The following is a 13,637-nucleotide window of genomic DNA, read 5'->3' as shown; positions in this document are numbered from 1 at the left end:
CCACGATTGCCATGTAATGATGCAGCGCCTCCTTCCGTTCGCCTTCAAGGAAATATTACCACGAAATGTTCATGAAGCAATTGCAGGGATAAGTGGTTTCTTCCGCGATTTATGCACGAGATCAGTGACTCTTGAAGGTATTGAAAATTTGAAGACTAACATAGCCGTGATTCAGTGCAACCTTGAGAAGATATTTCCTCCCTCATTTTTTGATGTTATGGAGCATCTTGTTATTCACCTGGCAAGAGAATTGGAACTTGGTGGTCCTGTGCAGTATAGATGGATGTATCTGTATGAGCGGTATATGTTCCATTTGAAGAAGATGGTGAAAAATTTAAGTAGGGTGGAAGGTTCTATAGTCGCACAGATGATCAATGAAGAAACTTCAAACTTTGCCGAGTACTACTTTCCAGCAGAAGTTCAGACCAAAAACAGAAGACCTGCTCGGCATGATGATAGAGGCGAACGGGCAACATATCATGTTACGGTTCCAGACATTTTCACAGACGTTGGACGACTTAGCGGAAAACCAAAGGACCGTCGACTTACTGAGCAGGAGCGCAGTCATTTGCAAACATATTTGCTCACCAACTGCGAAGACGTTCTTCAATATGAGAGGTAAATAAATGAGCTTACAAATTTTTATTTTAACAAGTTGAAATTTAAATCTTAATTAATTACATTATTGTCATCATATACAGGATTTTCATGGCAGAAAAGCGGTTCGAGTATAGATACGCCACAGAGGACGAACTAGAAGAAATGAAGCAGAGAGAATTTACTGGATGGATGTTTACTTATGTGAGTGCTTTAAACAAATTAAAATATATTTTATCACATATTTATACTAATTCACATTTATTGATATAATATATATATATGTGCTATTAATAGGTGTCTGCTGGTTTGGCCAGAGGTGAAACATTTGACGATTGGATACGTGAGATGGTCGTTGGACCAAACTTTGTTGTGAAGTCATATCCGAGATTTTGTACTCGAGGATATGCATTCACAACTCAGAAGAGGAGACGTTCGAGTACGACTTATGATGCTGGCGTTTGTTCTGCATCAGGAGATGATGTATACTACGGACACATACATGAGATTTTGGAAATCAAGTATTTGGGCATGGTTGGATTGCGCTGTACTGTTTTCTATTGTGATTGGCACGACAACACCCCAGATCGAGGTGTGAGAACAGATGCATTTGGTGTTACATCAGTAAATTCGAGGCGAAAGCTGCAATATTATGATCCTTTCATTCTTGCTTCCCAGGCCGATCAGGTAATTAAATGTTAATTATTCAGAATGATTCATCATCATGTGTATTAATTTATAATTTTTCTAAATGTTACAGGTTTGTTATATCAAGTACCCCCGGGTAAGGAACAGAGATGATCCATGGGTTACTGTTACAAGACTCAACCCGAGAGGCCGAGTTCAGGGAAGTTCTGAGCTGGAAGACCCACTACAACCAAGCACATCCGGCAACTGTAGTGCAGCAGAAGATTTAGCTGGAGTTGGCCTTGTAGTCGATTTAACCGACTTTGGAGAGTTTCACCAAGATCCAGATTCAGATTCATCTGGTGATGATGACTCGGAAACAGACTACCATTGAACTTATTTTTTTTTTTTTAAGAAATACCGAGGAAATTCCGAGGAACACTTGATATAACCTCTTTCCTCGGATAATAGTTATTTGGTTTATCTAGCAAGGCAAAGCTGAATACGAATTAAAAGCTACACAAAACACAACCAAATAAAACAAAGAAACCATGTAAAAGAAATACGAACTCATAATTAAGAAACCTAAAAAAAAACTCAGTTCAAAATTAACAGAAAATAAGACCATAAAACGTTAGAATAGAAAAGAAAATAAAATAGCCGGTGATAGCTCCTACTCCTCGTCTCCTGCTCCAGATGTTCCTGCATCGTTGGGTCTCTTGGACCTCTTTCTTACCCTGTGTGTACCACTCGAACCCGAACCAGAGCTGGATGGAGAGTTGTCCCGATGAACTACATCATCCTTTTGGCAACGACACGGCCTGATACGTGAAATGGCAGCCCAGATCTTGTGTAGCATGTCGTTGTTTGTCTTTATGCTCTGATCTCTCCAATGTTGTTGCTGGCGCGAAGTGGCGTTCGGTGGAAGCTCTTGCAGCTTGTACTGGCTGGAGTCTGATGGGAGTAGCTGATGGGGTTGTGAATCATCTGGAATGGCTTGTGCAGCCTCATCTTGTCCTTCTTCATCAACCACGCCCTTGCCTTTGGTCTGATATTTTGGCGTGAAGAAGGATGGCTTGTCTACTAGTGCGGTAGCAGGGGGTAGGAACTCAACTGCAGCCTCTGAAAGTAGAGCAGTCAGGCCGATCTGAGGCAGGTGGCAGTAGAGTGTTTTCTTCGCTCGGTCCTGGAATACGTAGACGTAAGGACCATCCCGATCGATCCTCGAGTGGGGACCAGCTATGAACTCCTTACTTACTAGAGAAATGACATCCAGGTAGTTCCAAGCAATGTTGTTCGATCTGTCCAGTGCTACCTGGTGGTTCTCACAGTCTACGCCCACATGTCTAAGGATCCGAGTAATCACTGCACCAAATCCACATGCATTGCTCTTGGATTTGGTTACTTTCCCCTTGTATCCTGCTAAGTTTGCGGCCAGCACCGCTCCCATGTTGAAGGCAGTAGCAGGTGGGAATGTAGAGTTTCCAAATGCCGGTAGCAAATGCCTCACACCTTGGTACAGGAGGCACAACTCCCATTGTGTGACTGATGCGGCTGTGGTTGTCCCGTATAGCAATGAGCCAATGAGGCGTGTCGCATATCTCAGTACTGGGCTCCGGATAAGTGACTCCTTTGCCTGAGAAGATCTATAAACCCCTGTGCCAATCGTTTCCCAGAAGTTCAACAGCTCTGAAGTCCAATAAAGACCATATGTCCTCTCCCCCGCACTCAATCCAAATAGTCCGCAGAGGTCTGTGAAAGATACCTCATAGTATACTTTCTGCAATACGAATGCCAGAAAACCTTCCTGATGGCTATCATCGGGACGGGTGACGTATGCGGATGCTATGAACTAGCGTACCAACTCCGGATAAGTGGGTTCCTTGAGGTTGCATAGTTGGCCTAGACCCATGTTCTGGATCGATCACAATCTTACGGCCCGGTCCATCCTAGTAATCGATCGATGCGTTTTTGTTCTATAACGCATCGATCGATGCATTTTTAAAAAAACATACAAGATTTTCCGAGGAAATTCCGAGGAACAATTCAGATTGTCGATAGATCGATGGGTTACTCTCATCGATCGATCACAATCTTACGGCCCGGTCCATCCTAGTAATCGATCGATGCGTTTTTGTTCTATAACGCATCGATCGATGCATTTTAAAAAAAACATACAAGATTTTACGAGGAAATTCCGAGGAACAATTCAGATTGTCGATAGATCGATGGGATACTCTCATCGATCGATCACAATCTTACGGCCCGGTCCATCCTAGTAATCGATCGATGCGTTTTTGTTCTATAACGCATCGATCGATGCATTTTTAAAAAAAACATACAAGATTTTCCGAGGAAATTCCGAGGAACAATTCAGATTGTCGATAGATCGATGGGATACTCTCATCGATCGATCACAATCTTACGGCCCGGGCCATCTTAGTAATCGATCGATTTGTTTTTGTTCAAAAACGCATCGATCGATGCGTTTTTTTTAAAAAAAATTACCTTTTGAAACCCCAAACACCAGTTCGTCGGAATTTCCTCGGAATATTCCGAGGAAATTTCGAGGAAGAAGAGGGTTTCCTCGGAGTTCCCTCGGAATAATCCGAGGAAATTCCGAGGAAATAGGGTTTTTAAACCGAAAACAACGTTTTACCGTTTGAATAACACCTATATAACCCTTATTAAGTGTCTTACGTTCATTATGAAGTCAAAAATTTGTTCCTTACCGTATAATTAACACTTTTCCGATTGTATGAACGAAATCTCGCAACATAAGAGAAACACTTATACCTTTTAATGAACGGTAAAGGGAATACTTTCAATTAGTTTTGAAATTTGTTATTTCATGGTTTATGCTCATGTATACAAAGAATCCTCAATGGTATGCATTACAATTGTATAAGAAATGAAATACGGCAAAAAAAATTGATGTTTTGAAACCCCAAACACTAGTTCCTCGGTATTTCCTCGGAATATTCCGAGGAAATTCCGACGGATATTTTACTATCTGTCGGAATTTCCTCGGAATATTTTCATTTTACCGGGCAAATATTTCGCGAAAATTGAAATTAGAATTCCGACGGAATTCCGACGGATAATGTCCGTCGGACCCTAGGTTTTATAACCACGAGCCCCTTCTTCTTCCCCATTTCTCTCTTCTTCCTCTGCGCGACTCCTCTCTTTCTCTCCGGCGATTTCCCCTGAAATCCGACGATATCTCCGGCGATCTCCCTCTTCTCTTACACAAATCATGTAAGGACCCTATCCCACTCTCTTAGGTTCTATTTGTTAGGTTTTTGTGTAGTTTTGATAGATTTTTGTTAGGGTGATTGGTTAGGATTGTGATTTGGTTGTATAATAGGTTTAGAATTGTGATTTGGTTGAATAATTTGTTTTGTTGAATTGATTTAGAATTTTTTTATAATTTTTTAGTTTTTGTATTTATAAAATCGATTTTTGTATATAAAATCGATTTTTGTATTTTACAAAATGATTTTTCTATATAAATTCGATTTTTTGGATTTTACAAAAAAAATTTCTATATAAATTCGATTTTTTGGATTTTACAAAACATTTTAAATATCTATAAACTTTTTTTGTGATTAAATACTATTATTTGGGATTTAAAAATATTTTTCATATATATATATTATTAAAAATATTTTTTTGTAATTATTAAACAATTTTTATTTATTAAAACTATTTTTTGTTTATTAGAACTATTTTTATATATTTATTAAAAAATTTAATATATATAAATCTTTTTCTGTGATTAAATTATTTGGGATTTTTTTTTAATAAAAAAATTAATTTATATATTTCTGTATTTATTAAATATATTTTTTTAATTTACAGGTCTCATGATGATCAGACCCGGCCTCGACAGCGTCGTGGTCGTGGTGGTACGGGGAGCCAGTCTCGGGATTCCAGCCATTTTCAGGATTCCCCTTCGCCCCACAGCTCCAACCATACATCTCCCTCTGCTGCACCCGCTCATGCTCCTCTCGCTCCCGCTGCTGCATCCGCTCCTGTTCCTCCGGGTCCTCCGGGAGTGATGAGGGTTGCGGAGTTGGTTCAACAGCCCGGTCGTGACCATCTTCCGTATCTCACTCCGTATCCACATGGACGGGGTCAAACATGGTAATTAAACATTTTTTTTTCTTTAAATTTGGATTCATTATTAACCGTTTGTTCTTTTAATAAGGTTCAACCGATCCGGGAACGGGATCAGCGCATGGATCAACCGTATGATGTACTCGGCCCTCGACAGTGGACATCCGACTTTCACTCACTTCCCAACCGACAAGCAGGTTCTGTGGTTTCGTCAGTTTGCGGTAAGTATTCTAATTTTTTACTTATATTTTTAATCTTTAATATAAATTTTCTACTAATTGTGTTTTTTTTTCAGCAAGAGTTCAACTGGAATTCCGATGAGACGCTCTTTATCTATCACCACTTCGTCCATAAAGTAATGGACAACTATGGGAAGCAGATCCACGAGTGGAAGAAGAAGTGGGAAATCAATAAGGTTCGATTTAATTTATTAAACAATTTTTTAATTTATTAAACTATTTTTTAATTTATTAAACTTTTTCTTTTTTTTTTAATTAAAAGGTCCCAAAGTCGATGAACGACACGGTCTGGAAGGAGTTGTGTGCGCATTGGGATAAGGAGGAGACGAAAGAAACTTCTTCCACCAACTCCACCAACCGCAGGAGCGACCGTAAAGGGAAGGGCATCTACAAGCATAACTTGGGTGCTCAATCTATTGCCACTCTCGGAGATCGCATGGTAAGTTCAACCGCTTTTTCTTCAATTATTTGAGTTTCAGAATTTAAATTTATTGTGCATTTCTTCTAATTTCTAATGTTTCTTTAATTTTATGTTTTTTTTCAAGGCGGAAGAAAATGATGGCGAGCCGGTCGATGATCTCGCCCTAATGAGGAGGGCGTATACCAACAAGAAGACCGGCCAGATTGATGACGGTCTTGTGAGGGACGTGGTCGACCTGGTCCAAACTCAGGTGGTAGACGAAGTGTCTCAGCTTCAAACCGAGGATGACGCTTCGACGGCTTCGACCAACTTGTCCCGGTTTCGAATCAACGAAATCGTTGAATCCGTAAGTTTTTTTTTTTTTAAGTTCAATTCATTTATTTCTTGGTTTAAATTTCTAAATTTGGCTTTTTTCTATTCAGTCGGTTCCAAAGAAGAAGGGACGTTTGTTCGGTTTGGGTCGTCGCACCCGGTCGGTTCCTCCTTCTTCTGCACCACCGCCCTTTGTTGATCCAGAAGTACTTACGGCTCAGTTGAAGGACAAAGATGATCGAATATCTTTGTTGGAGACCCAGATGGCGGCTCAACAGGCGGGCTATGAGGCACAGAGGAGGCTGAACCAGCAAATGATGGAGATGATGCAGAGGATGTACCCGAACGAGGTGTTCCCGGACGTGCCAGACCCGTAGTTTTTTTTTTCCCCAATCTCGGAATGTTTTATTTTTATTTGTGAAACTTTGAATATTAATTAATATGATTTCAATTTTACTTTTAATTTCATATTTTCGAATTTAAATTTCAGAAATTTTATTTTTTCAAAAAAATAATATTTTTTACATTCCGAGGAAATTAATTATATTTTTCACTAGATCGATCGATGCGTTTTTGAACAAAAACGCATCGATCGATCCGTTTTTTTTTTAAAATATAGCGAGGGACATTTCCCTCGGAATTTTCCGAGGGACAACTCCCTCGGAAAATTCCGAGGAACGGATCCCTCGGAATATACCGAGGGAACAGTTCCTCGGAATAAACAGAGGAAAAAGTCCGTCGGTATACTCCTATCGATCGATGTATATATGTCCAAACACGCATCGATCGATGAACTTTCGAGGAATTATCCCGACGAAGAAACCTCGGTATATTCCGAGGACTTTTCCGACAAACAAGGGATCCTCGGAATTTCCTCAGAAATTTATTTCCTCGGAATTCCGTCGGAAAATTCCGAGGGATTTCAGAGGAAAAAAGAAATTCCGAGGAATTATTTCCGACGACGTGTTTCGTCGGAATTTCGTCGGAATAACGATATTCCGACGAAATTCCGACGATTTTTTCCCTCAGAATCCTTGATGTTTTCTTGTAGTGCCAAGGATTTAGGGTTTACCCAAAAATTTATGGTTTACCCAAAGGTTTAGGGTTTAAGATTTAGGGTTTATGGAATATGATTTAGGGTTTAGTGTTTTGTTGACGATGTTGATAATATTTTTCTGTAACTTTTTTTTCTGTAACTACTATTTTTTTTTAACTTTTTTATTAAAAAAAATAATATAACTTGACAATATTTTTTTTTTAAAAAAAATATTGAATTTGAAATAATGAAATTCTATTGGTTGCTGAACCTAGAGGTTCACCCCACGTGATAAACCCAAGAACAACTCTTAAAAAAATTTACGTCAGCTACTCGTCAATGCAAACATGTAAAGGAAATAAAGAAAAGGATAAGAATTTAATGCCAAAGTGAGAAAGTTGAGATCACTCACATGGAGGACCAAAACCTACACTTTTTAATCTCTTTTTCATTCTCAACGCGCTTCCATTTGGTTTTTGCTCATGTGCTTAGCAAATTAAAATCAAATAATTGTAGTTCATCATGATGCATAACTTTATTGATAACTTGCAAATTGCATATTCATAATAATAATTGACTGGCTAATTGTTAGTTTGTAAACTATATAGACTCCTTCAGTGTTCATTTTTCTACTTTTTGTATGATTCACATGTACTTATACATAATCAATAACTTGGATGCAAAGATAGTCACATGCCACGTACGTCTACCTAAGTTTGATTCATATTTAACTTGAGACAAATGTGTTAGATAATGAAATCGCTTGCTTGTATTCCACTCATAGTAATGCAAGTATCGAGTTTATGGATATACACAAAATCAAAATATCAATGGATTTTTTTTTTATCAATGGATATTTTAATAATCACTTTTCTTATGAGTCAGATGGTGAATCATTTCCGTTAACTATTCACAAATATTTTATAACAGTTGATCGTTGTCTTATATTACAAACGATGTGATTGTTCGTATTTTATACACTAACTCACAGCGTACAAATACAAAAGTTGTTTGATAAACTCATAAACACTACAAATTCAATATTAGTTTCTCTTAAGCAACTATGACAAACACGCTTAAAGAAAAATCAAATTTTTGGTTGGACACCTAACACTTACTCAACCATTTGTCCCGAGTCAATGATCGACGACTTTTGACTCCACGAGTCTTTGACTAGGGAGTTTGGTAAAAAGTGAAAGTTGTGAAAAAATAACTAGAGCATGAGATCTTATATGAGGAGTTTTTAGTTTAATTAGGGATTAAATAAAAAGAAAAAAGCTAATAACCAGAAGCAACTTATCTTAATTAGGTGACATAAGATCATGATTATCCGGAGATTTTAGATGGGGTTCTTAGTTTAATTAGGAATTAAAGAAAAAGAAAAATGGTAATTACCATAAGCAACGTATCTTAAATAGGCAATACAAGAGCCGCCTCTTATATGACACGCGTCGCTTTATTGCTCTTTTCCCCTATTTTTTCTGTTTCGTTTCTTTTGCCTTTTCTCGAGAAAATTCCAAAGAGAAAATCTCGTGATTACAAATCTGATCATGGAGATGGAGTCATCAAAGGTTCTTGAAAATACAGACCAGAAAACTGATCAGTGAGTACTAATCCAGCGATGACCTTCGACGAGGTTCCATGGAACGCAGCAAGAGCTTCTTCAAGGCCTTGCATGTTTCCTTTTCTTTAATCTCTCTCTCTCTTCGCTGCATATTCTTTTGCTTCTGTTTGATTAGATTCTTTTTAAAAAGTTAAAAATCTATGAACATGATTTGTCTGAGTCAGATTCATGATCTCCTTGTATGCTCTCAAGGCTTTGTGATCCAATGATCTCTAATAGCTTTGTAATTTGTTCCAACAATTGGCTGTTAGTTAACTTGTGATGCGGACTTTCATCCTTTACGTTTTTGATGTAACAGGAGCTGAAGAACTTGAGAGCTCAGCTCTACTCTGCTGCTGATTAGTTTGAGAAGTCTTATCTCCACAGCGAACAAAAGCAAATGTATGTTAAACCATGTGTCTCCCTTTAACTACTTAGTAGCTTTGAATGATGGTTGTTTAAGAATATATATGCTCTGTTTTTTGTTAGGGTGTTGGACAATTTAAAGGACTATACTGTAAAGGCTCTTGTTAATGTTGTTGATCACTTGGGTACTGTTGCTTCCAAGCTTACTAATCTCTTTGATCAGCAGAGTTCTGACATTTCAACTATGGAGCTGAGGGCTTCTTGTGTTAGTCAGGTAAACAAGACTGGCACTCATTGATCTAACCCTTTTGTAGACGTTCTTTGTTATTAAGGTTTGTGTGTGTCTTGTTTTTGTCAGAAACTCCTTACTTGCCGGACTTTGTTAGTCCTCTCAAACGATCTGAATCAAGACAGAATCATTGCAATGCGCCAGAAGGTGAGTTTTTGTGTTTCCACACAGCTCATCATTTTCATGTGGCAGTGTGTTTTATTTATATAGTTTTCCACCTTTGATTAGTGGCGCCTTTGTGAGATTGACCTTGAGGACTACTTTTTTGTTCTACTAACCAGGTTGTTCCAGAGCATCCAGAGACACATTTACTTGAAGCGACCAATGGACAAGGTCACCTCCGTTGCCATTCCTCTTGCCTTGGCTGCATCTTCTCTCTACATGATTGTAAGTTTGTATCTGTTCCATTTTCTTGTTTGTTTTTTTCAGAATTGTGTATTCATGCTTTTCTATGTTTTTTTAGAATCTGTTATGTTCTTCACTGAATAGTTTTGATTGAAGCTTATATTTGTTGTTATTCCTCTTGCCTTGATTGCTGTTACTGAGTTCTTTAATAACCTGTTAGGCTGCTACTGAGCTTTTTAGGACCTTACTTTCTTTCACTCAACAACACTATTGTTCTGAGTTAGGTCTCAAATTGCAGACCAATTGCTCCTGTGTTTTGCATATCTATAAACATATATATGCTTGTATCCAATCTTCATGAACCATATACATGTTTGGACAATTTTTTTTTTTTAAGAACTTCTAAATAAGAGATTCTCATTAGAGCACAAAATCAAAGTATTTCTTAGCTAAGATTCTTAATTACATTTAATTAATAAAATAATCACTAAAATACCTAAGTGAGGTTGTGGGTTAATCATGCCCTTAGATGCATAGAAGTGCGATAAAAACTGAAATATTGTAGGATTTTTGTAAATAGAGAGATTACCTGATGATTTGAACAGAGTTAAGGTTTTTTACTAGTTGGGTAGGTAAAGTTATTTTTAACGAAAAAGTAATAATGTTAGCTACAAAAGTTTTGATTCGTTGACCAAGGCCTTTGATCTAGAATATGGTGTGTACTAAAAACTCGGAAACAGATCCCAAAATGTGAATGTGGACTTTGGAATCATATAAATTGGAAAATAATTGACAAATTTTTGGCACACTATATTTAATGTAATTTGTAATCATGTAATGCGAATAAATTATTATTTATAAGATTTATATCCTAATACCCTGACATTTAAATAACTGTTCATCTGCATGACATTAATGTTTTGTCCCCTATATCGCCGGATCCTATGCAAATAGTGGGAGAAAGCCAATAGTATCTGAACAAGAACGCTAAAACAAGACACAACAAGACAAATCTGTATCAAGAAACTGCTTAAACTGTAACATATAAACTGTAACAGGAATTTAAATGTATAAGTTCAGTTAAGTCATCTGTTCCCAAACATATAAAGACATAAATTTAATGGCAAGACATAAACAATACCAAGATTTTTTATTAACACAGAACAAAGGCAGTTTCATACAAAGATCAGATCAAAAGCAAAAGTTCCATACTGGTTCTAAGTTTCATACTAGTCCTAAGTTCCATAATAGTCCTAAGCTCCATACTAGTTCTAAGTTCCATAATAGTCCTAAGCTTCATAGTCACGTTTTATCTTAGTCCTAAGCTCTAGAAACTTAATCTTAGCTTCATCTGTCTTCATTGTTATAAAAGCCCTTCTGCTCCCTTCACTGTCTATAAGATGTTCCATTGCTGCTTCAAATAATGGAGACCACTCTCTCACTCCAGGCAATGTGTACAGAATCTCTAATACATTCTCAACACTAGAAGCTTCTTGACGCTCCAACATCCGTTCTGCTATCTTATTCTTCACCATAAGAGCTTCAGTACGTTTGTCACAAGCTTCTACAACCATATCCTTCTCCTTACGCTTTCTTTTTCCTCTCGAACTTCCAGAATGAGTCTGAGTTTGGCCCTGGGTTTGTGTCTGAGCTTGTGGTTGAGTTTCTGTCTCTGCTGCTGCTTGAGTTTCTGCTGCTGGCTGAGAATCGGCTTCATCACCATCATCTACACCGACTCTAGAACTCAAGCTTGCTTCTCCATGTTGAGCACTACATCCTTCTGCTCCAGTTACTACTACAGCTCGAAACTCCTCTTCAAACATATCCATATTAAATTCCTCTTTCCATATGGATCTTCTAATCCCAGAACACTCCTATATAACAAAAAATAAAGAGTGAGTCAATGAGGAATCATGAAGCAAATATAAGCTCATGAAGCAAATATAAGGAAAAAAATACACAGAAGAGATAAGAGAAACTGACCTTTTCGCGTTCACTCCACCAATCATCTGACATATCAACCCTTCCCATGCTGTCAAACCCAAGACCTGTCCTATTCTTAATCAACTTCCTAAATTTGGTGTACTTCTTTCTACTTGTGTCGTACTTGTTCTTGAACACAGACCAATCGAGATACCGTTCTTAAACCTCTCTTCAAACGCCTCTATGATGTTTTGTTTCCCTATTTTATTCATTGATGTCGTCCTATTTCATTTTCTTCTCTCTTCCGCGTAGAGTTCGAAAAAATACCTAACTTCTTCAGGAGTCCAAGTCTAAATCATAGAAACACATAAACTCAAATTCTATACTGACCTAACGACAGTTCAGTTCCATACACTACTCAAGTTCTATACTGACCTAAAGCAAGACAGTTCCATACATATAACAAACAAGACTAGTGTGAGAGAGCCTTACATCTTTTGACATCTTAAAAAGTGAGAGGAACAACGGTAGAGAGTGAGCTTGAGAGGAACAGAGACAGTCTGAGAAAAAAAATTAGTTGGAATATCAGAAGTGAATTAAAAAGCTAACGAGAAAAGGAGGAGAGACAAACTCAAACTTAGGAAACAAACCTTACTAAAGAGAGTGAGCTTGAGAGGGTCTGAGCTTGAGAGAGTGAGCTTGAGAGGAACAGGGACAGTCTGAGAAAAAAAATTAGTTGGAATATCAGAAGTGAATTAAAAAGCTAACGAGAAAAGGAGGAGAGACAAACTCAAACTTAGGAAACAAACCTTACTAAAGAGAGTGAGCTTGAGAGGGTCTGAGCTTGAGAGGGTCTGAGCTTGAGAGAGTGAGCTTGAGAGGAACATGGACAGTCTGAGAAATAAATTAGTTAGAATATCAGAAGTGAATTAAAAAGCTAACGAGAAAAGGAGGAGAGACAAACTCAAACTTAGGAAACAAACCTTACTAAAGAGAGTGAGCTTGAGAGGGTCTGAGCTTGAGAGAGTGAGCTTGAGAGGAACATGGACAACCTGAGAAAAAAAATTAGTTGGAATATCAGAAGTGAATTAAAAAGCTAACGAGAAAAGGAGGATAGACAAACTCAAACTTAGGAAACAAACCTTACTAAAGAGAGTGAGCTTGAGAGGGTCTGAGCTTGAGAAAGTGAGCTTGAGAGGGTCTGAGCTTGGAGAGGGTTTGAACTTGAGAGACCTGCGACCTGCAAAAAAAAATAACAGAGAGAGCTCGTGAGAGAGAGCTCGGCTTTACACAAACTTAAGCATAAACAAGACATGATGGGTTAGTGTCAGAGACCGATCATAACAAAGCTATAGACATTCCATCAAGTTCAACCAATCTGGTCATTTTCAAACCAGTACGCATGATGTATAAATGTTTATAAATGGAAACAAGATCAAGACAGAGCCAAGACACAGTGCATTGAAACAAGACAGAGCCAAGACATATCAATCTCATGTCTCAGATTACAAAAGCAAACACACAACACATTCATCAACAAGGTAAAGACTTACACTTTAACATAAAGAAACTAAACTTAGATACACTACGATTGATTAGCTCTAAGCAACCTTAACATAACCTCTAAAAGCAGAACTCACAACCAATCAAAAGTAGTCATAAGCTTCAGAATCTATGACAAGAAGATATCTTTTCTGAAACCAATCAAAAGTACTTATAATAAGCTTATAATACGTCTTCTTCCTGTAAACAACAGAGCC

The 13,637-nt window shown here is 37.8% G+C and overlaps 1 protein-coding gene and 1 long non-coding RNA gene across 2 annotated transcripts; one reads left to right on the top strand and one right to left on the bottom strand.

Moving 5' to 3' along the window:
• Positions 1-8,324: 8,324 nt before the first annotated feature.
• On the top strand, positions 8,325-10,847 carry LOC125604145. The gene is made up of 3 exons (XR_007335997.1): positions 8,325-9,356; positions 9,444-9,594; positions 9,679-10,847. It is a non-coding gene; the product is annotated as an uncharacterized LOC125604145 (long non-coding RNA).
• Positions 10,848-11,090: 243 nt separating this feature from the next.
• LOC125604144 lies at positions 11,091-12,149 on the bottom strand. The gene is made up of 2 exons (XM_048774697.1): positions 11,938-12,149; positions 11,091-11,828 (listed from the first exon to the last, which is right to left on the bottom strand). The coding sequence occupies exons 1-2, from the start codon at positions 11,983-11,985 to the stop codon at positions 11,244-11,246; spliced, it is 633 nt and encodes a 210-aa protein (XP_048630654.1). The 5' UTR covers positions 11,986-12,149; the 3' UTR covers positions 11,091-11,243.
• Positions 12,150-13,637: the final 1,488 nt, after the last annotated feature.

Source organism: Brassica napus, unplaced genomic scaffold, assembly GCF_020379485.1.
Source record: "Brassica napus cultivar Da-Ae unplaced genomic scaffold, Da-Ae ScsIHWf_46;HRSCAF=85, whole genome shotgun sequence".
In the NCBI taxonomy this organism is placed as follows: Eukaryota; Viridiplantae; Streptophyta; class Magnoliopsida; order Brassicales; family Brassicaceae; genus Brassica; species Brassica napus.
The sequence above is the reverse complement of the archived record's forward strand: the minus strand, read 5'-3'. Positions and strand labels throughout refer to the sequence as shown.